The sequence below is a fragment of the Grammomys surdaster genome, unplaced genomic scaffold (genome assembly GCF_004785775.1).
Source record: "Grammomys surdaster isolate TR1022 unplaced genomic scaffold, NIH_TR_1.0 126313, whole genome shotgun sequence".
Lineage (NCBI taxonomy): Eukaryota > Metazoa > Chordata > Mammalia > Rodentia > Muridae > Grammomys > Grammomys surdaster.
The window spans coordinates 1,192,504-1,219,661 of record NW_021621113.1 but is presented as its reverse complement, the minus strand read 5'-3'; the positions used below and the strand labels follow the sequence as shown (position 1 = coordinate 1,219,661).

General features: G+C 45.9%; 1 protein-coding gene across 1 annotated transcript in view; it reads right to left on the bottom strand.

The window, feature by feature from the left end:
* The window catches only part of Csmd2 (CUB and Sushi multiple domains 2), a 583,606-nt gene that overhangs the window by 494,586 nt on the left and 61,862 nt on the right, over positions 1-27,158 (bottom strand). The window contains exon 2 of the mRNA XM_028759696.1: positions 14,110-14,326. Coding sequence (XP_028615529.1) covers positions 14,110-14,326 — 217 coding nt within the window. The remainder of the gene's footprint in view (positions 1-14,109; positions 14,327-27,158) is intronic.

Sequence of the window (27,158 nt, the reverse complement as noted above, 5' to 3'; positions counted from 1 at the left end):
ACAGAAGAGGCTACCTGTTGGCTCTCAGGCCAGCTTATACACAGCTAGCTTTCTTATGTAGTTGAGGACCACCTGCCTGGGGATGGCGCTGCCCACAGTGGGCTAGGCTCTCCTATGTCAATGAACAATCAAGATGGTTCCCCACAGACAAATCCACGATGCAATCTGGATAAGCAATTCCTCAGTGGAGTATCTCCTCAGATGACTCTAGGCTGTATCAAATTGACAGTTAAAAAACAACCATCATGTGGGTGTGGTAACTGAGGACTAGGGGAAAAAAAGTCTTCTCAAAATCATGCTGGTAGTGAGAGGCAGAGCAAGGATGTTCGCCCATGGAGATGCTCTAAACCTTGTTTCTCCACTACCTACGTTGTGTCCTGCCTGCTGCAGGGATGCGATGGCAGTAGGGGCTACAAGGACTGAATCATGATGTCAAGAGACAGACACCAAAAGTCAGGGCCACAGGTGCGCCTGGTGTCACACAACTGTAATTCATGAGGTTAAAACAGGAGAATTGTACATTAAAGACTTGAGTGGGCTACAGAGTGAATTCAGAGCCAGCCTGGGCAATTGCAGGAGGCCCTGTCTCTAAATAAATAGTCTGGGGATATAGCTTGATGGTAGAATACTTGACTTGCATGTGTAAAGAAAGCCCTAGGTTTAATCCCCAGCACTACATGAGATGGGAGGAGAGGAAGGAAGGGAGAGAGAGAAGGAAGAAGAGAAGGAAGGAGGGGGCAGGAAAATGGGGAGGGAGGGAGGGAGGGAGGGAGAGACAGAGGCACAAAAAAAAATTGAACTGCTTAAAGTCGCACCTTGTTTAAGAGCTTATGGTTTAGGCCTAAAGGAAGGACCAGCTTATAGCTTCATCTTCCCAGAGCAAACAAGGCCCAAGGTCAGCCCCACCCCCAACAAAGCTTATGGCCCAAGGTGTCCTGAGGCCTTGCCTGCCTGTGAGCTCTAAATAAACTATGCATGCTGTCTTGGAGCTTAAGTGGCTCAGGGATCACAAGCTGTGGTCCAAGGTGAACCCGGACAGGGGTATTTCTACCTTATATAAAAGCCAGCCAACCAGGAGCAGCTGTTGGGTTGTGTGCAGTTGGCTTTACCTCACGGAGTCACCTAAGGATCCAGTTCTCCCAGCTCCTGACTCAGGAAAGGAGAGAGAACAGCAGGTTAGGGAAGCCTTTCTGAGCCAGGCCTGGACAGAGAGCACGTGACATGACATTTACCTACTGGTTACTAAATCACGTGACCCTACCTAGCTCAGCAGGCAGCTGCTTCCCACCAACAAGTCTACATGTCTGAGGAGAGGCAAGATGGATGGTGGGCACTTAGCCTTCTCTGCCATGCTGCTTAATGTGCCAAGGGAAAATAAACCCTGACACCAGAGACAAATGGTGGCACTGTAGAGAGTTAAGTGCAATCCCCGAAAAGGGCAGAAACCACCCCAGAAAAATCAGGGATGCTTTCTGGCCCTTCTACACACATCTTGGCCATCACTCAGTCCTAAATAGTGGGACTGGACCAAGCTGTGGGGTTCCACTAGATATGGGCCTTTGTTGGTATGTCAGGAGGATGAAGTTAACCTGGTGAAGAGGAGGGGTTGACATGAGGCTCAGTTGCTACAGTGCCTGCTATACCTGCATGAGGCCCTGGGTTCAATTCCAAGCACTACATGAAAAACCGACAACAAATATGATGACGCATGATCATAATCCCAGCACTTGGGAGGTAGATGCAGGAGGATCAGGCACTAAAGGTCATCTTTAGCTCTACAGAGAGTTCAAGGCCAGCCTTGGGTGTCTGAGATCCTGTGTCAAAACACCAAAATAATCACTATTGCCTTCTTCCTCCCCTTGTTCCTCTTCTTCCTCTTCTTCTTCCTCCTCCTCTTCTTCCTCTTCCTCTCCTCTTCCTCCTCCCCCCACTCCTCCTCCTCCTCCTCCTCCTCCTCCTCCTCTTCTTCCTCCTCCTCTTCCTCCTCCACCACCACCACCACCGCCATCACCACTGCCACCATCACTACCACCAGCATAGTCTAAGTAAAGCATTAGCCAGAAGGGCACGAAGCCTGTGCCCACTCCCACTTTTTCTCCCCAGAGGCTGCTGGCCACAAGTCTGAGGGGAGAAAGGGAGCAGAGGCAGGGGGCAGCATTCAGACATCCGTGAGTATGGTCAAAATGACCTCCAGAGACCTCTACATCGAGGCAAGTCTATTTTATTGTTTCAGGGATAGAGTATATGAGGGCATTTTCAGGGGTATGTGGGAAGCTTTAATTGGTCATGGCATCAGGAGAAGAAGAATGGAACGGCTGATTGGTTATAGTATAGTACCTAATAATCAATGAGGGCAGTAAGCCAGAGTAGGGCGTGTGTGTGTGTGTGTGTGTGTGTGTGTGTCCTGAGTTATGCAGCCTTGTAGCGAGCTCTATACAAAGTCACTGTTCAGACAAGGCCAGCTACCTGGGTTTATGGACATTCCCTACACAGAGACAGACAGAGGCAGGGAAGGCCCCTGAGAAAGGGAGTCCTCCATTTTGCACCAAGCTCAGAAAGCCATCCAGTCATGGGGGACTGCCACCTTAATAGCAAGGTTCCCCAACAGGAACCCAGGTCTCCTAATGGCACTTACCACAGTTCAGTTCATTCTTACACATTACAGCCCAGATTCCCTAAGAATACAGTAGTTTGAAATTCAACGCTTCTCTTCCATTTACTTAAGTTCTAAGAGAACAAAGAACCCAAAGCCCGTGGGTGTGTCTGAGGTACCATTTCTGCTATCCAAGACAGGGAAAGCTAGAATAGAATGCAGGTTCAAACCTGTCTGGACCCTGAAGACGACACCCCTGGGATATCAGGGTCCTAAGAGCAGCAGTTTTTCTTTGTCCTCAGTTATTCAGGAAGTACAACTTAAGAGCAAAGGGGTCATTGTACTATCTCAGTAAGAAGGCAACAGGCAAGATAGAAGCAGGGAAATATACAGGAGCATTCAGCTTACTCTAGAGTAATGCTGAATGCGTGACCATGGCAACATCATGGGTGGGGCCAGTGGTGAGGAGGGGTAGAGACAGCAGCACCTGAGCTGGGCCTAGGGTTCAGTCGTGCCATAAATGTTATTAAGCAGCACTGCTGTGTAATGAGCAAGGTCACCTTGTCACATAACTGGGAGGCCTTGCTATGAACAGGAAAACTCCCAGTACCTCAATTCTGCTCTCCACTTGCCTCTATATGACACCTGATGCTATCTTCTCCCTCTACTGTGTCTGCCCAGACCTATGAGGAGCACATGGTATCCCTAGATCACTGAAATTGCCTGTCAGAAGTTCAACTGTGGAAGACTCCTCCCTCAAACTCCTGTCAGTCAACCTGTGTGAAAATTGTATATCAGGCAATTCTGAGAGTTGGAAGATGGGTGCCATAGCTACAGAGCCTCAGTGTAGCTGAGGTAATAATTCTCACTTCTGGGAAGATTAATAGAGAGAGAAGTCATAAAGCCTTTCGCACTAGAGGGAAATATTTGCTCCAATCCCATATCTGAGTCTCTTCTAGTCCATCCAAATGGACAATCAGGTCAAGGGATACACAGAGATACCTTCCCTCCCAATTGTCTTCTTGACCGGGCCTTGTTCTCTAAATGCTCTGGGTTCACAACTGGGCTCACAGGGACCTCAACAGACATCTACCTCTCTCCAAACGCTTCCTGTTTAAAGTCACCAAGGAAATTGACTATAGTGACTACAAACTACAAACCACCACCCTGTCTCCCAAAGCTCTGACCGGCCAGACCCCACAGAGTGTGGTTTCTTGGCTCCTGCAATGACTCTTCATTTGTTACAGGTAACCCTCCTAAGGAAAGATACAGCTCCCAGAAACACATTTGCCTCAGGGTACACACTTTTGAGCATTTAGGTGAATCAGATATATCTACTTTACCAATATTGGGGGTTTGAGAAAATCCATAATGTCTTTGGCCTCAAGCCCTCTTCCTATTAATTATTAAACCCTTGTGTGTTTCGAGGGTAATTGAATCTATGTTTCTAATTAGTTTACACTTAATTCATCAGAACAATTTTTAAAGGGCTGATGGATGTCCCAATAAGCCTCATGGGCAGTTAATGAATCTTTACTTAAGAAGAAATTGGATACCCACCAAACTGTTAGCAGTGGCTACCTCAAGGGAACAGGCTGGGACAAGGGCTGGGAATGGAGGGAGTGGGGCCCTGTTTTCTCCTTCTGCTTGACTTTTCTGATGCGATGGGTACTTATTGCTTTAAGAAGTGAGGTGGGGTTTCTTTTTTTAAAGACTTGAAATGTGTGCTAAGGATCCAGTGGAATTGCCAACATCTCTGGTAGGAAAAGACGGGTTTGGGACTCTGGAGAACCACAGTTCACCACTTATCTATCCTCTGACTTCTTGGCAGTGTAGAGTCTTGGGACTCTTAACCCCCTTACTGTGTGTTGTTGATGAATAGGTGGCAAGAAACAGCACCAATTTAAACCCTTCCTGTATGCCCCTGCTTCTCTGAGGACATGTGATAAGCTTCCTGTAAAGCATACAACGCCTCTGGTGATCTGGTCCCTCAACACTCCAGCCACAAATGAATTAGCCTTCCTGCATCTTGCCTCTCTGCTTTGCCTGAACATATCATCATGGCTCACCTTCCCCGAATTCCTCCCTTTGAAATCTCTTCCTCTAGGAAGTATCCATCTATCCATCCATCCACCCATCCATCCATCCACCCATCCACCCATCCACCCACCCACCCATCCATCCATCCATCCATCCATCCACCCATCCATCCATCCATCCACCCATCCACCCATCCACCTATCCACCCACCCACCCATCCATCCATCCATCCATCCATCCATCCATCCACCCACCCACCCACCCATCCATCCATCCGTCCATCTATCTATCCATCCATCCATCCATCTATTCATTCATGTATTCATGTATTCATGTATTCATTCATTCATTCATTCATTCATTCATTCACTGGGTAGATATCTGTTGAGCACCTATTATATGTCAGGCTCTGCAGTAGGCCCTGGAGCTACAGTGGAGGGAAAAGAAAGAGTTCTGGAGTTACTTGCAGAACTATGTAGTGGATAAACACCACATGCATATAAAACCTAGAAAGGTAGACTGTGGTCACCTAAATATCTCCTCCAGGTCAGGAGGCAGTGTGTACCAAAAGGAATCTATTATGGTTTAGCAGTGGAATGCTTCCCATAGTCTCATGCACTCAGAGTCTCACTGTAAGCTTACGAGCTTCGGGAAAACCACTGGATCTTGAGGGATCCAATGTCCCTACTAGTCTCATGGACCAAGGGTGTGGCTATAAGCCAACATACTTGGGGGATGTGACTGGACCTTGAGAGGTTAGACCTGATGAATAGATGAACCAATTAATAGATTCATAGTGTGCTGGCATTACTGGGAGGTGAGTCCTAGGAAGGAGGTCACTGGGCGTGTGTTCTCTAACATAGATTCTTCCCTAGCTTCTTCCCGAATTCCCATTTTACTACTTTCTAGCCTCTATGTGGTCTACTCCACTCTACCACACTCCCCCCACAGACTGATACCTCTGAAGCCCTAATCCAAAATAAACGTTGTCCCCCTTTAGGTTGTCTACGTCAGGCATTCTGTCACTCCAACAGGACAAGTAACAACTGCAGATCCCTTGGCCAAGGACATGACAACTGAGTGGAGATGTGGGGATGAGAAGTAACCACGAGAAGGAGAGGCTAAAAGGAGAGCATCTCGGGCCCTGAGATAAGCCCACAGAGCTCCCGATCCCACCCCAGATGACGACGACTTCCTAGCTCTGCTCTCAGCATTGTTGACTGTCTGCCCAATTCCTCACTTGACTCCCTCAAGATTCTGGAAGTTCCTTGAAGGAAGAAGCTGTCTCATTAACTGTTATATCTCCAACACCTGGCACTCCTGGTAGGCATCCAATAAACGTCAAACTACGACAATGAACGAATCAACAAATGTGTCTAGCACAGTGACTGGCACACAATGGGTTTGCTGTGTCATGTAACTTCTTGTCCTTTCCTGTGTCCTCTCTGTCTCATCCTACCAGAAGATTTCTCCCTCATCCCCAGGGGTCCTCTCAACCGCCTCCTGTCCACAAAGGCGCATCCCCAAAGGACTCCAGAGAGAGGACTTGCCAAGGACAGCCTTGTTGGTGTGCAAAGCACAGTATGGAACCCAATGGGAAGGTCCTATGGGGGCATCTGCTGCAATTCATATTCATAAGGAGATAGTAAATCTGGGCAAATTTGTGGATCATTACAACTTCCAAACAGGTGTCTAACGCCAGTTGAGTGAGATCTGCAACCAGCTCCAAATGACTGCGACTCCATTCCACCTTAGGCTGATGACAGAACGTCTATTGCCAGTAACTGAGAGAACGAGTCGTAGCACTTCCCATAACGGGAGCCCAAATGTCTAAATTAAGGGATGTTTAGCTGTGCTTAACTGGGGCAGTCATCACCAGCGCCCTATAAACCCTCCGACTTACAGAGACGCAGTTTATTAGCAGAGCCTCCATAGATTACGTTGGCTGGTGCTCCATTAGCAAACTTCATTCCACATTAAACAGCAGTTCAATGGGATGTTTGCCAGCTCTGAAAGGCCATCTAATTGTACAAAAGCAGAGACGTGGGGATTGTTTCAGTAATTCATCCAGGCAGGGCTGACACTGCATTATCTGGAAGGCACTTTGTTCCTTTCTTGCTAATTTCCAAACTCCTACAGGCTCCTCAGCCTCCAGAACTGTTCTCTACCCCGTTCTCCCACCCTGATCCATTATGTGAAGAAACTGATCAGTTTCTATTGTAAATTTAATTTCAAGCAGCCAGACGCTGCCTTCTGGTACCCCAGGACGTAGCTGCTCGCGAATAGCACTAGATGAGATGTGAGATCTTGCAAGGAGATGCTCTGAACTCCCGCTGGAGAGAGGCAGGCTGGGGGAGATGAATGGCGTCTTCAGACACTGCAAGCTGTGCACGTCGCACGGTGCCTACTGGCACCTCTCTGTCAGTGGTGCCAGCTGTGGCTGCCGATGCGGTGTCCCTGAGAAAGCTCTGTTTCTCAGAGGGGGAAACTGAGGCTCGGATGGGTTGTCTTGTTTGCCCAAGGTCACTGACAGAGAAAGAAGATTGAGCAAGAGCAAGTCTGAAGCCGGAGTCCTTGAATGTTCCAGTCAAGTGTCCCAGGGGTGTCTTAGCTTCAGCGCTGCTGCATTTGGTTGCAGAGAGTTATTTGCTGTGCACAGGCATCCTGTACATCCTGAGATTTGTAGTAGCATCCTTGGCCTCAACCTGCCAGAGGCCATTGGCATCCTGAGACATGCAATCAACGATGTCTAGGATGGCTAGGACTGTAGCGTAGTTGTAGAGTGCTTGCCTAGTATGCTGGGGGTCCTAGGTTCAATCCCCAGTACCGCCACATTCACACACACAAAAAAAATTCCAAGCATTCTCAGGGGTCCTGTGAACGTCTAGATTGCATTCCATCAATTGCCACTGCTCCTTCTTACAAGTTGGAAGTCTATGCTTGCATTTTCTAAGGTTCTATGTAAGCATAACTTTTACCCGTACCTCGTACATTTCAAGACAGTATATATATATATATATATATATATATATATATATATATATATGATATTATACAATCATCATTAGCCAACCACAGAGGAACTAAGATAGATACATTATGATAGGTCCATTTTATAGATGGGGATACTGAGGGCGGTGTGGAAGCAGCCTGCCAGGACCTCACAACTGGCTAGGAGCTGGAGCTCCTGCATGCCATCCACATGCACTGTAAGAGCACAGTTCTCTGTGTGGCTCTGACACAGCAAAATCTGGTGAGAGGCTTGCCTCTGCCCAAAGCACTTAGGTTCCAATTGGGGGTTAAATAGAAGCTTATAACCCATCCCAGGAGTGAGAAGCTGCAGAAAGGCAGGTTTAAAGAGTTGGAAGTTGACTACTGAGCAAGCATCATATGGTCGGGCGCTGGCGGGATGAGGAGGGGAGAAGAGAGGGGAGTATTAGGAATGCAGTGAGAGCAGACCCTGCCAAGTGCCTGCCTGCTAGGGTGTAGGCAATAAATACAGAGACCTGCGAGTAATGCAGGTGGAGAGGAGGCTGCTGCAGGCCTCTTGGCTCCAGTCCACCATCAGGGTGGGAGAGGAAGGGAAGGAGGAGCATGATGGCATCCAGAATACACGGATCCATTCTATGCACATACAGCACACACACATGATCCCTTGCACACACATCTCATACACACATCCCTCACGGACACATTAGACAGGTATGCGATATGTTGCGCAAGCCTAATGCTCTATCCCATGTGTACTCATGGCATGCGTATACACGCTATGTGTTCTACATGTATGTTGCACGCATAAACTTGCTGCATCGCAGAGCACACGTCATACACCTACACTGCATGCGTGATGATCAGCCTCTCCCTGAGGACCGTCCTCTCTCAGTGTCTTCCTACAGTGCCTTCGGTTCCCTGACTGAAAGGTCTGATGGGAAGGCATAGATGAAGTGTCAGGATCGAGCCAAAGCCTTTCAGAAATTCCTGAGCTCTTAGACTGAAGCACTTGAGGGCAGGAAGGATGCAGACAACATTTCCGGAGCATGTGGGGACCTGCGGCCGAAAGCTCACATATCAGCCCTGAGAGATGAGACAGTCACCTCCACTTCACAGATAAGGCTCGGCAAAGTCAGACTTGCATGACATCATAGTGTTAATAAAAATAGAGATTAGAGGCTGGAAATGAGAATTAGAGAGTGGGGCAGAATGCTTGCATAGCAATCAATCCCTGGCACTGAAACACATATATCTTATAAGTATGTATGTATATGTGTTTATGTATGTACACACACACATCTTACTGTGATGTCTCACAGAATAATACTGCAGGAGACTACTCACCTGTTTACTGGATGAAGATCAACATCAGTGCAAAATCATGCTGGCCAGCCATGTCCTGGCCAGGGGCTGGGACACATTGCCCTGTAACATGCTTCACACATCACATCATTCACATATTAGATGTATGTGTGCTACATACTGCAAACACCAAATGCATGTTCATGGTGTATCACATACTATCCACTATATGCATATTCATGATATAGACTATGTATGTGTATGGAACATGCATGTATGCACTACATATTTTCCTGTGGACTGGATTTTGCTACAGGCTCACAGGAACCGTTTTCTGTGTCTGAGCTAAACATCACCGAATCATCCTCCACGGCTCTTCTATTCCCCCCAAGTCCCCAGAAAGATGCTAGTGACCCTTGGGACAACTATTTCTCATAAGATAAATATTCACCCCATCTCCTCTCTCCACTGTTCTGATCCTGGCTACCACCTGGCCTGACGGTCTCCTGAGCATACGCCTTCCCATGTATCTCTCATATAGTAGATTACTCTAAAATCCTCTACTTAAAGACCTTTGTCTGAAGGCTATCTGTAATACAAGTATTGCTAACATACTTCAAGGTGGGAAACGACATACTTTCCCTCTATCACACAGACAACATGTGACACTTCCCTCGTTGCACAGCATTGGACCGGAGCCTTCGAGCAGTACTTTCTGACAGAAAGGAGGGCTATCCTAAGTAGGAAGGTGCTAGTCAAGTTGCTCTCACTCAGAGATGCACACAGGGCTGTGTTGAGCAGAGGAGAATTCAGTAAGGTTATAGAGTACAAATCAATACAGAGAGGCCAACTGCATTTCTACGGATTAGCAAAAATGAAATCAGGAAAATCAATTCTATTCACAATGGCATCAAGAGAGTAGAAACCTGCTACTTCTCCCGTTCAAGATGGAGCATCAAGGCTAAGGTGGAGCTCCACACAACCTGTGACCTGAGGTGTGAAAGAGATACGGCAACTTTGGAAACTAAGACAAAAAGTTCTATGGCACTCAAGACTTCCTCCAGAAGACGCCTGCCCAGCCAGTCAGGCTCCATTAAGAGAAAGGTTAGCAGGATGTTGACAGAGAGATGCAGCTTAAAATAAGCTTTAAGGAAGTCACTTCAACCACGAGCAGGGTGAAAATTGTGGGGGGAAGTGAAGAAATCTTGCATTTGAAGACAGGAGAAAAGAAGTGACATCAGGAAAGCTTAAAAATAAAAAGCATCAAACACCGGGGATGAGTAAGCACACTAGTTACAGCCTGGAAGGGGAGCGGGCGAAGCTCTGCTGCTGAAGAGTGCAGTCCTGTTAGGAACTCTCAAAAACCCGGTGATGTTGTAGGAATAAGAGCCATCCATTAACAATGTCATTGATATATTAACATAGAGAAGCTGGCAAAGGCCACCTGGATAAATACAATCCGGAAAAAAAAAGGTGGGGGTGGGGGTGGGTAGGATGAAAATACTAATATCTAAGTAAAATTAAAGGCAAAAGAAATCATTGGATAAGGAAGGTAATTTTTATATCAGGAAAATAAAAAATCACAGTGATTTTTTATGTTTAAAAATATTTACCAGGAGCTGGGGAAATGGTTCAGTGGCTAAGACCATATTGACCTCACAGAAGACCGAGTTCAGTTTTCAGCACTCATGTTAGGCAACTCACATCTGCTTGTAACTCCAACTCAGGAAATCAAATGCCCTCTCCTGGCCTCGATGGGCACTTGAACTCACAGCACATGAATGCAAGCATACATGCATACATGCATGAACACACACATACGTAGAAACACACACTTAGAAATAATGAATATAATTCATTTTAAAAAGGATTGAGCTAGAGAGATGGTTCACTGGGCAGGAACCATTGCTTTGCAAGCATGAGGGCCTGCATTTGAATCCCCAGCACAAGCCTGTGACCTCAGTGCTATCGGGAAGTGGAGACAAGAAGCTCTCTGGGGCTTGTTGGCTACCTGCCATCAAGTTCCAGGTTCAGTGAGACACCCACTCAGGCTCCAATGAGTCAGGCAGAGAACAATAGAGCCTGATATCTTCTTCTGACATCTCTGCATGCAGGAGTACTCACATACACGTGTGTGTTTACCACACATGCCATACCGCACACATGACAATGTAAAAAAATTATGTCTAGGCTGCAGATACTGTATCAAAACAGAGAAAGTGTTTTAAAACTAATACATAGTGGTAATGACAACTCTGTAAGCCTGAGACTGGTCCATTGCTTATCTTGATGAATATCAATTAAACAATAAATAAGAAATTAGAAAAACCCCAGAGGATTAATAACATAAATTTTCATCCTTCAATGCAAAATATTTGATTTTTTCCAATACACACAGAACATTTATAAAATATGGTCTTAAAAGGAAGAAGGAAAATCAACAATCTCCTAAAGTCGAAAGGCATAATCCAATCATAATGCAATAAAACTAGATCATAAGTTTTAAGAGAATACACAGATAATACTTGAAATTCTGAGGAGAAGCCTCCAGAGTCAAAGCAAGAACAAAACTGCAATTAGAAACTCTTTCTGAAATAACAACTACCCGTCAAAATTTACAGGATATGGTCAAAGTTGCACTTAGGGGAAAAATGCCTCTTAATGCTTTTATTATCAAACAAGAAATAATGGGACTAATTCAATTCATGAAACCCGCAAAGGGCAACGTCAGCCTAAGGTAAGTGGGAGAAAAGAATGGAGAAAGATAAAAGCAGAAATCAATATGTTAGATAATGGAGAAAGAATAAAATTGATAGCCCCAGCACTGGGGGTTTTAAAAGACCAATAAAACAGGAAAATGTCTGTGAGTCTGAGGGGATGGAAAGATCATGGGAGCCCACAAAAAAAGAGAGGCAGGAGGGCGCCATGAGGACAGATCACACAGTCCTAGGCCCTTCTGGGATGGTAGCTGATTTCCTCGACACACACAAAGATGACAACTGAATCGTGAATGAGAAAACCTGAGGATACCAGTTGGCTTTAATGTGAAGACTCAGAAGAACCAGAGAGTCCCCATCTCCAGAAGCACCAACCATCCTGTCCCAGGATGGCACACTCCCGTGTCCTCTGGGTTCATTCCTCCTGGCTTGCCCGAGTGTCTGAGCTCCCAGGCAGCCAAGGGAGCTCAGGGCAGAGGCATCCTTCCAATTCTCCCTCCTAATGGATGCTGCCAGACTCTGGCTTCTTCTGAAATGAACATCACAAATGTGACAAGGTGGGAAGCCCACCATTGGTGGGGGTAACCTACCAACGAACACCCAGAGCCAGGTAGCCAGATGAGCCTCCTCAGGGTGGGCTGCCTGTGGCCTGGAAACTTTCCCTAGACATCCACAAAAGACAGCTGTCATATGTCCCTTTCAGTGGCCCTCCCTGACCTCCCTACAAAATCCACTCCCACAAGCTACCCTTGTGCTGCTTTGCCTGTACAGTGTCCACTGAGATAGCCCATGCCTGTCTCCACATTAGCATGTGAATTCCATGGTGACAGTGGCTTTCATCTACTGGCTGGTATGCTTCCCCCAACACTCAGGACAGCACTAGTACAAAACAGATATTCACAGAATATTTGCTGAATGTATGAATGAAAGAGGACTTTAGTTCCTTTAACAAGGTTTCATTAAATACCACTTGTATGCCACACTGTGTGTAATAACAACAGATAAGCCCTGTCATGCCTGGAAGACACTACCCTACCTCTGCTGTACTCTCTGGCTAGGGGAATCACCTTGCACATAAGGTATGCAGAAACACCCTTGAGACAGCCTAGAGGGTAAGCCTGAGACAAACATGATCACTCCAAACACCCCAGAACTTGGCTGGTGAACCAGTAACTCGTTAGGTCTCTGAGAAACTTGGAAGTTTAAGTGAGAAGGCAGAGCCAAATATTACTTGTGATGGTGCAGAGTAGATCTCCAGGTCAATGAAACACAGAAAGCTGTTGTGGTGGGGCTCTCTGCCCACAAGTCTGTCATTCCTACAGAGGGAGATGCTCTCCAACCATCTTCTCCTCTGTGACCTCCTTGTCCTGGGAGTCAATGCAGCGGCATAGCTCTTAGTGGCCATCTCAGCCTCTCTCTGGTTTGAACTTCCATTGGGAATGATAGAGTTAGAGAGGATGAGAGCCATCTCAGTGTCTCAATTCTAGTCCCACAATCAAGGTATCCAAATGCAAGGACTATTTCAGGATGTCTCCATGGTTCCAGACCCATGCTCTGTGGAAGTATCTCCCATCACTCACAGTTGTCAGCTCCACATGACTTGGGGCCAGATGAAAATACAAGCATTTTCTCTGTGTGTTGAGGGTATACCCAACAGGCAGGCAGGCAGGCAGGCAGGCAGGCAGGCAGGCAGGCAGACAAAGATATACTTATGCTTGCAAAAGCAGTTTTCATTAAAAGACAGAATTATCTATAACTTCTTCGTTTTCTACCTAGTTTCCCCAAGTGTCTGACACAGCCATGCCAATCATATTCTAACAACGCAGGATGAAGGAATTGGGAGCCTTAAAGAAAACTGGGAAGGTAGGCATGGTGAGGGAGGCTTACCTGTAACCCCAGCACTCAGGGGACTGAGGCAAGAGGTTTACAAGTTTGAGGTACTGGGCTGCAATAGCAAAACCTTGTTATAAAAACAGCAGCAAGCAAGCAGAGATGTTGAGGGAGGACCCCATAGAAAGGAAGTCAATGCCCCACATAAGACGGGATCCATTAACATTTGGGGAGGGGAGGAGCTCACAAGGCCCCGCCCCTTCCTGAGGATTTCAGGCAGTTAATAATTGCTGGAGGTGAGAAAGATGCATTTTCTTTGGTGGTGCAGGCACTGGTAAGGTGTCCAATGCTACTTCTATCACGCTCATGCTCTGATAAGTAACCCTGACTTAAGTCTTTGGTTCATACATATATAAAGAGAGACATGTGAGAAATGAAAGTAGAAGACTGACTGGAAGGTATAAAGGGGTCAATGGGAGTAGGAGAGGGACAACAGAGCACTTATGATCAAAGTGCATTAATATATGTAATTAATATAGGCTGCTGTAAACTTAAATAATAAAGCAGAACCCCTCTGTTCACCAAGCTTGGCTCAAGCCCAGTTGCTTGCCACAGGGAGGAGAGGGAGAATGGTACCTTGTTCGAAGGTTCTCCGCCTGGGGTGGGCCATCAAACACTGATAGGACATCAAAGTCCTCTTCTAGGGCAAAGGACTGGAACACGAGCTGGATCCTGTGCTGGTCCTCCGCAGTGATGGTCCACGTGCAGTTGGCATAGTTGGGGTAGCCGTAAGGGAACCCTGGGCTCTCCACTGTGCCATTGGGACCCTGGAGATGGAATGTGCAGTTCTGGCCTGGAAGAGAGAAAGGAAAAAAGGTCAGTGTGGCCATTAGGACCTTCATGAAGTTTCCAAGAGGAGGAAGTACCAGGTCAAAGAACCATCACTTTACCAAGGGATTCCCATGGGCTGCCCTGGGACTGGTACCCAGCCTGTCGCCGGGTGATACATTGTGTTCAGTTATATCGAAGCTTCAGGACAGCTCAATAGGATGAAAACTAATGCTCATAGCTTAAGGTCAGACACAACCACAACCAGACTGCATTATAGACCTTTCGACCAAGCCAGGGGGCCATCTCAAACCTCTTCTGTTGCCTATAGCTTCACTATTCTCAGCTAATGGCCCCACCTCCACCCCAACCCCAGCTAGAAAAATATAAGCCACCAGTGCATCTGCCTCACACTGTCATCCTTTCTCCTCCATCTAAATGGGATCACTGCAGTTACACACTTTCTGGCCCTTTAAGGACACTTCTTGTACATGCCCCTGTTGTTCCCTCCCCACTGGGGTTTTTCATGTCAAATGTGTTCCAGACTCTACCTTTCATAAAAACAACCCCACTCCACTCCTTCCGCAGCCCGGCTCTCTCCCCTCCTCCACAGCCAGACCAATTGGAAGCACAGCCTGCCTCCTGATTCTTCTCTATGCTCAACAGTTCTGCCTTACTGTCTCTACATGTCTACCTGAGAGCAGGGACAGCAAGGTCACAGACCAGATGTGCCAGGGCTATGCAACCCATCTTCTTGCTAAGTGACCTCTTTGAGCTCCTCACACCATTCAGCTGCCACAGCTCAGGCTGTACTCTGTGCTTGCCAGCTGTAAATCTGGCTCAAAGAGAGCTTCAGATGGATAGTGAGTCAGGGTAGGAAGGCTTGGAGAGGTAGTGCTTCTACTTGGTACTCCTGTGCTATTGACACTGCTGATGGAGTTGAACCTCACTAACAGCAGCCACGCTGTGGCTTCCTCTCATACCCCGTACGCTCTTCCTCTCAGCTGATGGCTCTGCTTCCTTTCTAGACTCAATGATGGAGTCTTTTGTCTCTGCCTAGCCCAGAGGACTTCTCATTCATTGTTGACAGGGTACAACTGCACAGTGCAAGTCAGTTGCCATCTCTGGGCTCCGGGCTTGACTCCTTTGGGATAAAGCACCCATTCTTTCCTTGCCTGCTGCTCCTTCACTTAGGGCATGGGATAGTGTCCCCACCACAAAGTCTAAATAAGATTGGAAGTGACACCTTTCTCTTCACAGCCCTGTGGCTAGTGTCTCTGTCTCTCTCTCACTTCTATACCAAGCTCTTCCTTGGACTCCCGACTCTCAGTCATGTACTCTGCCCTTACCAATCTCTTTCCATTTAGAGGTATCCTTTCAAGACAGAGCTAGGACTGAGTCACCCCCATCACCACTGCCTCCAGCATTCAGTGGTTTCTCCCTGATCATCAATAAGGAAAGGAAACTAATGTCTACAGGGGTCTCTACATGGTTTGGTGCTTTGAAGTCTCTCTCTCCCTGTACTCCAGCTTCCCAGCCAAAGTGTCACTCAGTCTTGTAGATCTACATTTTCTCACTACACACTTAGCAGTGTGCTAAGACCATGCCACCTTCACCTCTGTCTGCCAGTACTTAGCATAACAGCATATGTCCATGCTTCCACATGGACATTTGAAGACACAGACATAAGAGCAGGAACCATGTGAATTGAAATCTTTACATCCTGCATTCTCGGTAGCAGGCAGGCAAACAGTCAGTTCAGCTAGTAGGGTCTTTGTATTCAGACAGTGATTGTCTAGACAGTTCTAAGACCTCTGCCCTCATAGACTGGATATTCACAATAACCACAAGGGATAGACACTGTTAATATCTTCCCTTACAGAGGCTGAATTAGAGCAGAGAGGAACTAAAGAACGGGGCCACAGCTACCATGACTCAGTGTTGGGACTTCATATAGCCAAGCCACTTCCTCGACGATGGCACTGATAAGTTGACTCAACACTAATTTTTTAAAACCACTTTAGGGATTAACTGACAAAGGACAAATAAGGAATCTCTTAATACAAAGTATTCCATTAAGGGAGAAAAAGTTAAGGGCTCCTAGATAAATGCTAAAGAGGCATTTAATAAAATTAGACATGTAATTCTGATTAAAATAAGCATTCAGAACAAGGCAGAAGAATGCTGCCTTCCAGTCATCAGCCCCTTACACTGTACTTTAGGTGAAACATCTGAAAGAGATCAAAAACCGAGACAGGGATGTCAGCATCCTCCCTACCACGTGCCTGACTGGAAAAGCTCAGAGTGCAACACCAGAGGAAGAAATGAGAACGGGAGATGCACAGAGACGGCTGGCAGACGGTATGTTAATGTGCCCAGGAAATACAAAGGAATCGATCATAAAGCTATTAGAACGAAGAAGAAATTTCAGCAAAGTAACCCAATGCAAACCGTACAAAAGTCAATAAGGTTCGTCGATGCCAGTCACAGATGAAAGCAGGCTAGAGTTCCTTTCATGGCAACTACAAAGTGCGTAGTGTACACAGAAACAAACTTGGGGGGAAATGTGTAGACAGGCTCTTGGATGTAACCCATGATGTGCGACTCACCTAACATGGGTGAAGCCCTGAGATTCCATCCTCAGTGTCATGAAACAAAGGGAAGGAGGGAGGATGGGGAGGGAAGGAAGGTCAAGGTGAGCACTGTTTAGAGAAAGGGAAAAGGAAGAAATGGAGGAGGAGGGAGAAAAGATGGAAGGGGGAAGAAGGGAGTGAGGGAGGAAGGGAGGGAAGGAGGGAGGGAGGGAGGAAGTGAGGGAGGGAGGGAGGGGGGGAGGGAGGAAAGGAAGGAGGGAAGGAAGGAGGGAGGGAGAAAAACGTGTAAGCACTTTATGGAAAGTTTTACAGGGTTTTTTTTTTTTTAAAAAAATCAGGATAATTGGAGAGAAATGATGGAGTCTTGAGTGGAAAAGCCTAACTACTGAAAGGTTAATTTGTAATATTAACCTCTCAAAAAGTTATTGAAAAGCTAATTTATCCGCCTGACGCAATGCTCATCAAAAGCCGAAGGACGTATTTTAACTCTGGGAAAATGATACCTAAATTTAACTGGAAAAATGGGTTATTTGGACAATGTGTTGTCTTTTAAAGGGTAGGCAATTTAGAATTTTCATAATAAAGAATACTAAATCATATCAGGAATGGCATGTGGAATCAGTGTGGGGGGAGGGGAGTCTCAGTGATCAGATACAGCATGAGGTAGCACTAGAAGAAAAGAAAAAAGAAAGGAAGAAGAGGGAGGGAGGGAGGGAGGGAGGGAGGGAGGGAGGGAGGAAAGAAAGGAAGGGAAGGAAGAAGGACAAGACTGAGATAAAGAGTTTTTTTAACCAACAAAAAAAAATTATTTTTGGAGAACAAAATATTTAACTACTTCAGGAAATAATTATCTTCTGAATTCAGACCATATATCAAAGTAAATTCCATATAGAATAAAAGGATAACAAAGTGATTTTTTAAAAAAAAAATCCATATTATAAAGTTACAGAGATGATATAAATAAATGAGCATCTGTGGTTTTCTAATTTTCTTAAAGATATTGTAAGAGTAACTGTTTTATATAAGTGTGTATGTGTGAGTGTGTAAGTGTGTGAGTTGGTAAGTATGTACATGTGTAAGCATATGAGTGTGTATATGTGTGAGTGTGAGTGTGTGTGAAAGTGTTTATGTGTGTAAGTTAGTGTGTATGTGTGTGAGCATGTTTGTGTAAATGTATGAATGTGTGTTTGTGTGAGTGCGTACATGTGAGTATGTGAAAGTGTGTATGTATATGAGTTGGTAAGTGTGTACGTGTGTGTAAAAGGCATACAAACATTAGGTTGAAGAGTAATACCTTCATTACAGGAAGCATGAGTATTGATTACTAATAGCAGTGAACAGAACATACATGAACAATGGACAAGTTACAAACAAGATCACAAACGAAGAGAAACCAGACACCCAACCACTAGAGTAAAGAAGTAGAACTTCCATGTAACAACTTTCCAAAGGGCCCAGGTGCCCCTCCCTAAACACCCCTTTCTGCTACAGGGACCAAGATTGCTTCATCTCATGACCTTAAAAGCCTGGCAGAAGCCCAGTGATATTACAAGTCACTGATTGATTCATTCCTCTAGGTCAATCCTATGATAAGCCTCAGGAGCCTAGATCATGGACTGAATAGAGCCTCCACCCACCCATGGAAGCAGTGCTGTAACTGCCCCTTTAGGAGTGCACAGAGTGTTTCTGACATACAGACCCCTCAGAGTCTTAATATCTGACCTTGTTCAGGTCTAGTACAACCATTGATACCAACATTGCCACCATCCCCACTACTGGAGATGGATGCCAAACCTGGGGACACTGACATAGAATCTGGGAATGATTGTGGTGGTTAGAATATGCTTGGCCCAGAGAGTGGCACTATTAAGAGGTGTGGCCTTGTTAGAGGAAGTGTGTCACTGTGGGTGTGGGCTTTAAGACCCTCATCCTAGCTGCCTGGAAGTCAGCTTTCTCCTAGTGGCCTTCAGATGAAGATGTAGATCTCTTGGCTTCTCCTAAACCATGCCTGGCCCCTGCCATGTTCCCACCTTGATGATAATGGACTGAACTTCTCAACCTGTAAGGGAGCTCCCATTAAATGTTGTCCCTTTAAGACTTGCCTTGGTCATGGTGTCTGCCCACAGCAAAAAAACACTAACTAAAACAATGATCTTTCCTGCTATACAGAAAGAGAAGATCCCAAAACAAAGACCTAGCAAACACTATCCATGTCACGGGATGATGAGGGTGGAAGAGACGGAGGCAGGAGACAGAGACAACAGAGGAAGAGACCCAGAGAGCAGTCCTTAGAGAAGACAGTGACAGAAAACAAAGGATACCACCGAGAGACTACAATGAGGGTCTTGGAGGAGGTCATTCAGTTTCATATCTACATGTTCCCTCTAGAAGTAAGACCATGTAGCCTGAGAGCTCAGTCCTTGCCCCAGCGCCTTCCTGGTGCCTGGAATCCAATCAGCATATGCTGAGAAGATACATCAATTACAGCAAAGGTGAGTGGGAGGGGCTGAGCAAGGTGAGCAGAGGCTAGGCTGCACCAGGAAGACGCCGGGCTGGCTGGTGAGAGGGTGCAAGGCTACTGTACGTGAAATAATAACATACATTCCGCTTTTTGTAGAGCACTTGAAAACCACAGGCAAGGTTTAAAAGAATGAAATAATTTGAATCTCACATTCCTTCAGAGGCGATGGCTATTAATAGTCTCATTTTCTAGAATTTTTTTCCCATGCACAATTTAAATTGTTTAGAAAATACCATACATGTCCTTTGGAAGACTCTGTAGTAAATTATTCTTCAACCTTAGATTGCAAAAGGCAATGTCTACTTACAATGCACAGAGATGCACAGGTATAAATAAGTTTATGCACAGCCTCTCTCCTTTAGAGCTAGAAGGGCACCCTGTAGTCCCTGTCTTAAGCACTGATCAGACTTAGCCAAGTAAGCATCCAGGCTGGTGACCCCCTGCCTCCACCTCCCCCTCTCTCATGCAAGCATATGGACACATTCTGGGAGAACATTTTATGATTTTGTTTTTAAAATGAAATTGCAGTTCAGCTCATTTCTCTGCAACTTACTTGCTAACTTAACAATACGTTGGGGACACCTTTCGGGTCAGTAGCTACAGATCTAACTTATTTTTTATATAAATGTATAATATTGCCTGGCATGGATGTATCTCAGTGTATTCAGTCACTCCTCTGAGTATGGCCATTTAGGTCATTTCTTGGTTTGCTTTTGTAACAATTCAGTAAACACAACATGAGATTTTTTCCCCCCAAGATACTGAAACTGTTCATAAACTGCATTTTAAAAGGACTCCCGACATCCCAATGTATGGTTATCCTAAAGTTTACTCAACCATTCTACTGTCAGCCACCTAAATCGCTTCTGGATCTTTTCTTCTCTTAATCCTGTTTATAAATACAACCTGGACCTGGTTTGGTGATAGGATGCCAGGCAGTGCAGTGGAAAATGGGTTTCCATGGCCAGAGGCCCAGCATGGACGTCCATTTATGTAGTCACACCATCCAGCTTTGCTGTCCACTTGGGTGCTGTAAATATGGGCTGACTGACCAACCTCTGCAGTGGGCATTGTTGGGCATGGCTAGAAAGGGGTGAAAGTGGGGCTTATTTGGAAGTCTCCCTGAAATTAAATGGATGTCGGAGACTTGAGAACATTATAATCCAGGGCAGCTTGCTGCAGCCAGCAGTGCTGATGATGTCCAGGGCTCACATGGCCAGGTACTCTTTCTCATCCGGGGGTGAGATTAGAAAAACCACATGATACTCCATGCCTTGGGGCTCCAGTTAATACAGTGCTGAACAACCCCAGAGAACTGGATGAGAAGGTGTTTATTGCTGTTGTTTTGCTTGTTTTTGTGATTTTTCCATGACAAGCTTTCTCTGTGTAGCCCTAGCTGTCCTAAAAAAACCTCACTCTGTATAAATCTGGGTGGCTTCGAACTCAGAGATCCACCTGCCTCTGCCTCCCAAGTGCTGGAATTAAAAGCGTGCTCTGCCAAAAAAAATAATAATTTTTATTTTTTAATTTGTTTGTTTTTTGATGATTTCTCTATGTCAAACCTTCAAACATTCAGGTTACTGGATCAAATAGGATAAACATCCCTGAGGCTTAGTCTCAAGATTTCCAAAAGTACCTTCCGGATTGTGTGCACCAACTCCATTCCCACCACCATGTCTACAAATGCCTAGTTCAAGGCATCTTCGCCAGGACTGATGGTGGATGTTCTTACCGAGACGGGTTTACCAGCTTGATGGATTCAGAATCTACATCTAATTTTCTCCCTCTGAGTGTGTGTGTGTGTGTGTGTGTGTGTGTGTGTGTGTGTGTGTGTACATGTGTGTTTTATGGTTTTTGTATGCAATTGTACATGCCCATGAACAAACGTGCAGAGAAAGAAGGGCATCAGCATCCTGTTTCCTACCTTCCACCTCACTCCTCTGAGACAGGGTCTCTCCCTGAACCTGGAGCTAGGATGGTAGCCAGCAAGCTTCAGTGCTTGTGCATAACCACGCCTGGCTTCCTTAAACCTGAGCAAACTGAGTGGATTTAAACTGGAGTCTTCAGGCTTACGTTGAAAGTGATCTTGCTCACGAAGCCTCCTTTGCTTTTCTTTATTCCTCCTTTCTCTTCCCTCCCTTTCCTCTTCCTCCTCCTCCTCTTCCCCCTCTTCCCCCTCTTCCTCCTCTTCCTCCTCTTCCTCCTCTTCCTCCTCTTCCTCCTCTTCCTCTTCCTCTTCCTCTTTCATTTCCTCTCATTCTTTTTTATGTTTTTGGAGACTGAGTCTCTCTAGGAAGCCCAAGCTGGCTTGGAACTCTTGATTTCCCTGACTCAGTTGGCACTGTAGACACATACCATGATATAACCCTTCACCTTTCCTTAGTCATTTAAATGCTTCCTCCTGGGGGAGGGGGGTCACCTATCTGATGGAATCCTTGGTCCATTTTTTTCATTATAATGTTTTCTAGTGATTTACATATTGGTGTGGCATGTATATAACATGTGAATCCTCTCTGTATCCCATGCGCCTTCTTATCTTATTACGTTTGACACAGAGAGCACGCTCTACACGTTCTGCCCTCAATTCTTGCGTCAGGCCTTGCTGTTTTGCATCAGTCTGCCTTTCCCCCCTAGAATCAAGCTTTTAATCTTCTCACGTGTGTGTTGCCAGTGTTGGTTTCCACCCAGTTGTGTGCCTTTCATTTTGCTTAGATTTCTCATGCAGATTATAACATTCAGCTTTTATGAGCGGCCGCACTTATCTCTCCCATTCTCAGTAATATTCTTTCTTTGTTTACACTGACAAAGTCCACTCAACCAGGAGGGACTGTTAGCTAGCTGTTCATCCCTGTCCGCAGAAAACAAGACAAAGTCCTTCCCTGACCCCCAAGGCCTAAAGGCACCCTCCGCTTGCTTTCTCCTCCCCTCTTTCCTGATCACCAGCCTCTAACCTGCTGCTGTAGATCTCAGATGCCCCCATAGCTCATCCCATCCCCTCCTCATAACCCTGGCAGGTTCTGGTCCTTCAGCCCACAAACCTGTCTCTTCACTAGCAGATCTGGCTGACACTCTCACTTCTTAAGTGTCACACCTTCATGGGCCACTGTGAGGGAAGACCAGGTCTTTCTCTTCTACACCAATGACCCCAGCACAACCACTTCTGACTTGGGTATTATATGGCCACTCAACCTCCAAAAGTGCCCCCTCCATGATGGCAGGGCCCTCTTTATTACCGACAGTTTCTCTGACCCCAAGGCAGCACCTGGCCCTTAGCAGATGCTCACAGAGGCTAAAAGAATAAATGAATGAACGCTAATTGCCCTCCCCACTCTGCACATGAACCATTCCTCGCCAAGCTAACTGCAGGCACTTAAAGCTTCATTACCTCCTCCAGAAGCCAGCTCAGAATTCTCAAGGCAACCTCAAGTACGGTGCAGCCCATTCATCACTCATTCTGAACAGCGCTGTTTCCACCAATGGTGATATAATGGCATGTGTATGTAGCTGTCTTCATCAAGAGGCTCCTGGAGATCGTATTCAGATTGTTTCTCTAGTACCCAATCCAATAATAATTGGCTGTAGCAGAAACTCAGTACATAGTTTTTGAGTAGATTGAGTGAGATGAATGGAGCTTATTACAACATTCTGAAAACACCCACCAACTTCACTGTCCTATATTTGGGTTGTTTGGGAGATGGCTTAATGAATAGGTTACAGAGATAGAGTCTGGAAGCCATAGCCTTGGATTCAACTGTCACAGTTTACCACTTCCTACCATATGAGCTACTTATTTAAACTCTTTAAGACTTAGTTCCAACACTTTCAAAATGAGCCACCGCACTAGTGAGGTGGCTCAGCAGATCAAAGTGCTTGTCATATAAACCTGACAACTAGAATTTGATCCCCGGAACCCATGGTGGAAAGAGAGAATTGATCCCCAAAGCTTGACTCCTGATCTCCACATGAACCGTGACACACATGCAAAGAAATCTTGATAAATAACACTTAAGTAAATAAATAAAATGAAATCCATTCTGTGATAGCCATAGACAGACAGACAGACAGATGTGGTAACAACAGCAATATTGCTAACAGCTCAGCATAGTACTTGGCACACAAGAAATCCAAGCCAGCCCTTTAAGGAACATAGACATTCTTTATGTAAATCCTACCCCAACTTGCTGTGATCATGCTCAGAAAGTTTACATACTTTTTGTTGCCCTAGTGAATAACACTTTTTTCTTATTTTTTTCTAACTGCTATTACTAATATACATAAAACCTATTGATTTTTACGTATTCTTCTCACATCCAACCAGGTCCTTAATTCTAAAAATTTCTCAGTTGATTCCCTTAGGTGTTTTAGGTACACAGTTGTGTTGTCTACAAATAATGATAATTTTTTGAGAAGGTAGCTCTTTTGAGAAATTTGGCAGGAAAATTCAATTCAATTCTGTAAATATTTATTGACTGATAAGGTCAATTTTGGACAAATTTAGTTGGAGATACCAGTGGGACATACAGGCAAAGTTGGCCAGAAGGCAATTAGACTGGAGCCTGGAGTCTAGGAGTGCAGTCTGGGTGGACGATACAGATTCACCAAAGCCTTGCAGTTAATGAGCCTGCCTGAAGAGAACTTGCAGGGTATGGTGGCAGATGCTGGATAAATCATCATGACCAGAGGTGTCCCGCTGGTCACAGGGACATCACTAAACACCTCCAGTATACCACTGGCCGCTGGCCCATCTCTGTGATATTTCTTGGCAGGGCACCTTGAATGCAGATGGCAGAGGCTGGACGAAACAGCATCGTTGGCTCTTCAATAACACCCTGTGGAAAGAGCCAAGCACCCCTCATCATCAGAGATGCTGGTGGCTCGACTCAGTTTAACTCCTCCCGCTGTGATTCCTGGGCTTTTATACACAAACAGATTCCTTACTGTGAACTCACCTGGTCCTTCAGATCTTCACAGTACTAGGCTGTTTGCCTGCTCTACCTTTCCCTGTTGTGTCTAATTCATTGTTCCATGGTCACTCTATAGACCACTTCTTCAGAGCCTTCCTAGTGTGACTGGCAGATGAAGGACTCTCCCCTGTCCCCACCTTCTTTGCCATCAACCCCCCTCACCTGACCCCCACCCACGGCTCCATCCTTTCATCCCCAATCATTTCTCAGTCCAGCACAATCTTTCTTCATCCTGAGCACGGCACAGAAACTACTTTCATCCACATTGGTTTGGTCCCTCTTGTTCAGAGCTGGAGTTCCCTGGTTTATTCTTGCTCTTGCTTAATTGCTCGGGGGAATATCTTCACCTAGGCAGCCTAACTCATGGTTCTACACTCAGTTTACATGGTGACCTCACTTGTGTCCTGGGTGCCAACAGGTTTCTCTTCCCTTTCCAAGAAACAAAGACTCCCTGTCACTCTTGTCTGAAGCCAGTCAGCTGTTCCTCCCTTGATCCAGGTCGAGGAACCCATGATTCCTCATGAGCCCGCCCCTGCTCTTTTCCCATGCTTTGCATTCTGCCACCTCTTAAAGGATACTCCAGCAGGAGTCAGACCCCTCTGGGGTACTTTGATGCTCCTCCTGAGATCTGGAACTTGATCCTTTCTTTGATTGAAACATTTTTTCTTTGTAGCTTTCTCTCATCAACTTCACTCATCCTTTAGTTTACAGCCCCCAAGAGAACCTCCCGGACTTCACACTAAGTGGTACCCCACAAACATACAAGTCCTTGCTGCGTGTTCTCAGTATCCCTGCATTTCCACTGGATCGTCACACATTGCTTAGCATCTGTCTTTCCCTAAGGGTACAAACCATGTGCTCTCCCATCTAGGCCACTCCCAAGAGAGTGCATTTCTACCTCACATTGCTTTGTTGTCCATTTGGAATACAGGTTGGAATTTCTCACATCAGAAGGACCTGTATGTGCCCCAGTGCAATCGCTTCTCGAATCTTCCCTTTCCTCGTTGGGATCCATCCAGAACCCAGCCTTGACCACCTGCCTCAGGGACCGTGGGATGTGACCTACCTAAGTTGCCACATGGACTGTGTAGAACATGACATGGTCTCCAGGACCTTGGACTTGACCGATCTAAATCTACCAGTTATAACATGTGATGGGGAAGCCTGGACTAAAAGACCTGGAAAACATTCTGGACCCCAATAAAGGCCTTAACTCACAGGTTCATTTCTCTGACTCCTGCTCCCCACCTGCTGAATGTGTGTGGCCCCTCACAGTCCTTCCTTCTCATTGGCCCAGTAAGAGAGGCTGTTCTCTTCTCTCGAGGTCCTATAAGCAGTAAACACTGGGGCAATGTGTGTAGTATAAGCAATAAGCCCCTATTCCAGTATTTCAAGCACTCCGTTGGGCTGCCTCCTGCCTGCCTCACCTGACAGGCACACCCAACCTAACTCTCCTCCCTGTAAGAGCGCTCCTAGAAAAGAGCTGTTGAGGAATACATCAATAAGATGAAGTTCGGACAAGGGAAACCAGAGATACCAATGTGCCAAGTCTCCTTCAAGAAGATTACAGGTTGACAGTCATTAGGATATCTGCAGAACAAAGAGGTCCTATTCAAGACATGCAGACAGACATCCATGAGTATCTTCCCATCAGGGCACAACTAGAGCGTAGAGCCACTGCCATGAGACAGAGAGCCAAAGGCCAGCTCAGAGGAAGATATGTCAGCACACTGCCTGGCACCCCTAAGCACTTTGCACAAGGTCATGTCCAACTGCCCTGCAGCCACAGAGCGGCTTCTGCACAGTCCACCTCTATGACCCTGCAAATCTACACTCATGTGTGCATGGTAGATGTGCACTAGGTGCATGTTACTTTTCCACAACAGATTTAATCAGAGAATCAGAGGTGTTCAAATTGTCTAAGCAGCTAGCCCGGTGGCTCTCAAATTCAGCACTATGGACATTCTAAGAGTCTGCTGTGAAGCCTTTCCAGTGCTTGAAGAAAGGTTAGCAATGTCCATGGCCTCTTGCCACTGGACAACTTGTATACCATCTCCCACTAGGACAACCAAAAACTGGTTCCGAGTTGACAAGTGTCCCTGTTGAGAGTTTGGGGAATCACACTCAGTTGAGAACTACTGCTCTAATTCCCTAATGCACGGGAACCTAACCTCCCACAAATTTGGGAAATTTTCTTCACATTTTTTTGTACCACAGTCCCCTTGGGCAACCTGGAGATCCCTTTACAAGTGATGTCTTCATTTGTGTAGGAAAAAAAAAACATTACAAGGAATTGCAAAAGGCAACCAATTATGCTGGAATACAGTTTCCAAAAATATTTTGAGATTTTCGTTATGCAGTAATAGAAGCCCGCCTTTGTCCGGGCACTGCCACAAGCAAGCAGCAGAACTGATAACAACTGTCATTTGAAGCCCGCTATGTGGAGATGGTTTTAGCAACTGTAATATTTTATGGAAATAACCTGTGATCATATCAGGGGCAAATTCACAGGTGCAGCTAATCCTAGCGTGCTCTGTAGTCTGTGTTCATGATTGATAGAAACACTAAGTTTCAAATAAAGATGTAATTTCCTCCCATCCAAGTTAGGAACTCCCTGGATTCCAGAGAGAATCTCAGAGGCACAAGCCAAATTCAATCTTTCATTCAGCGGGGCTGGGGAGGGCTGCTTGGTTCCAGGCAGCTCTGGTTGAGGGCAGAGCTAGTGGGCAGTCAGGGAAGGGGAGGGGAGGGAGAGATGAAGGGAGGCAGAGATTGTGC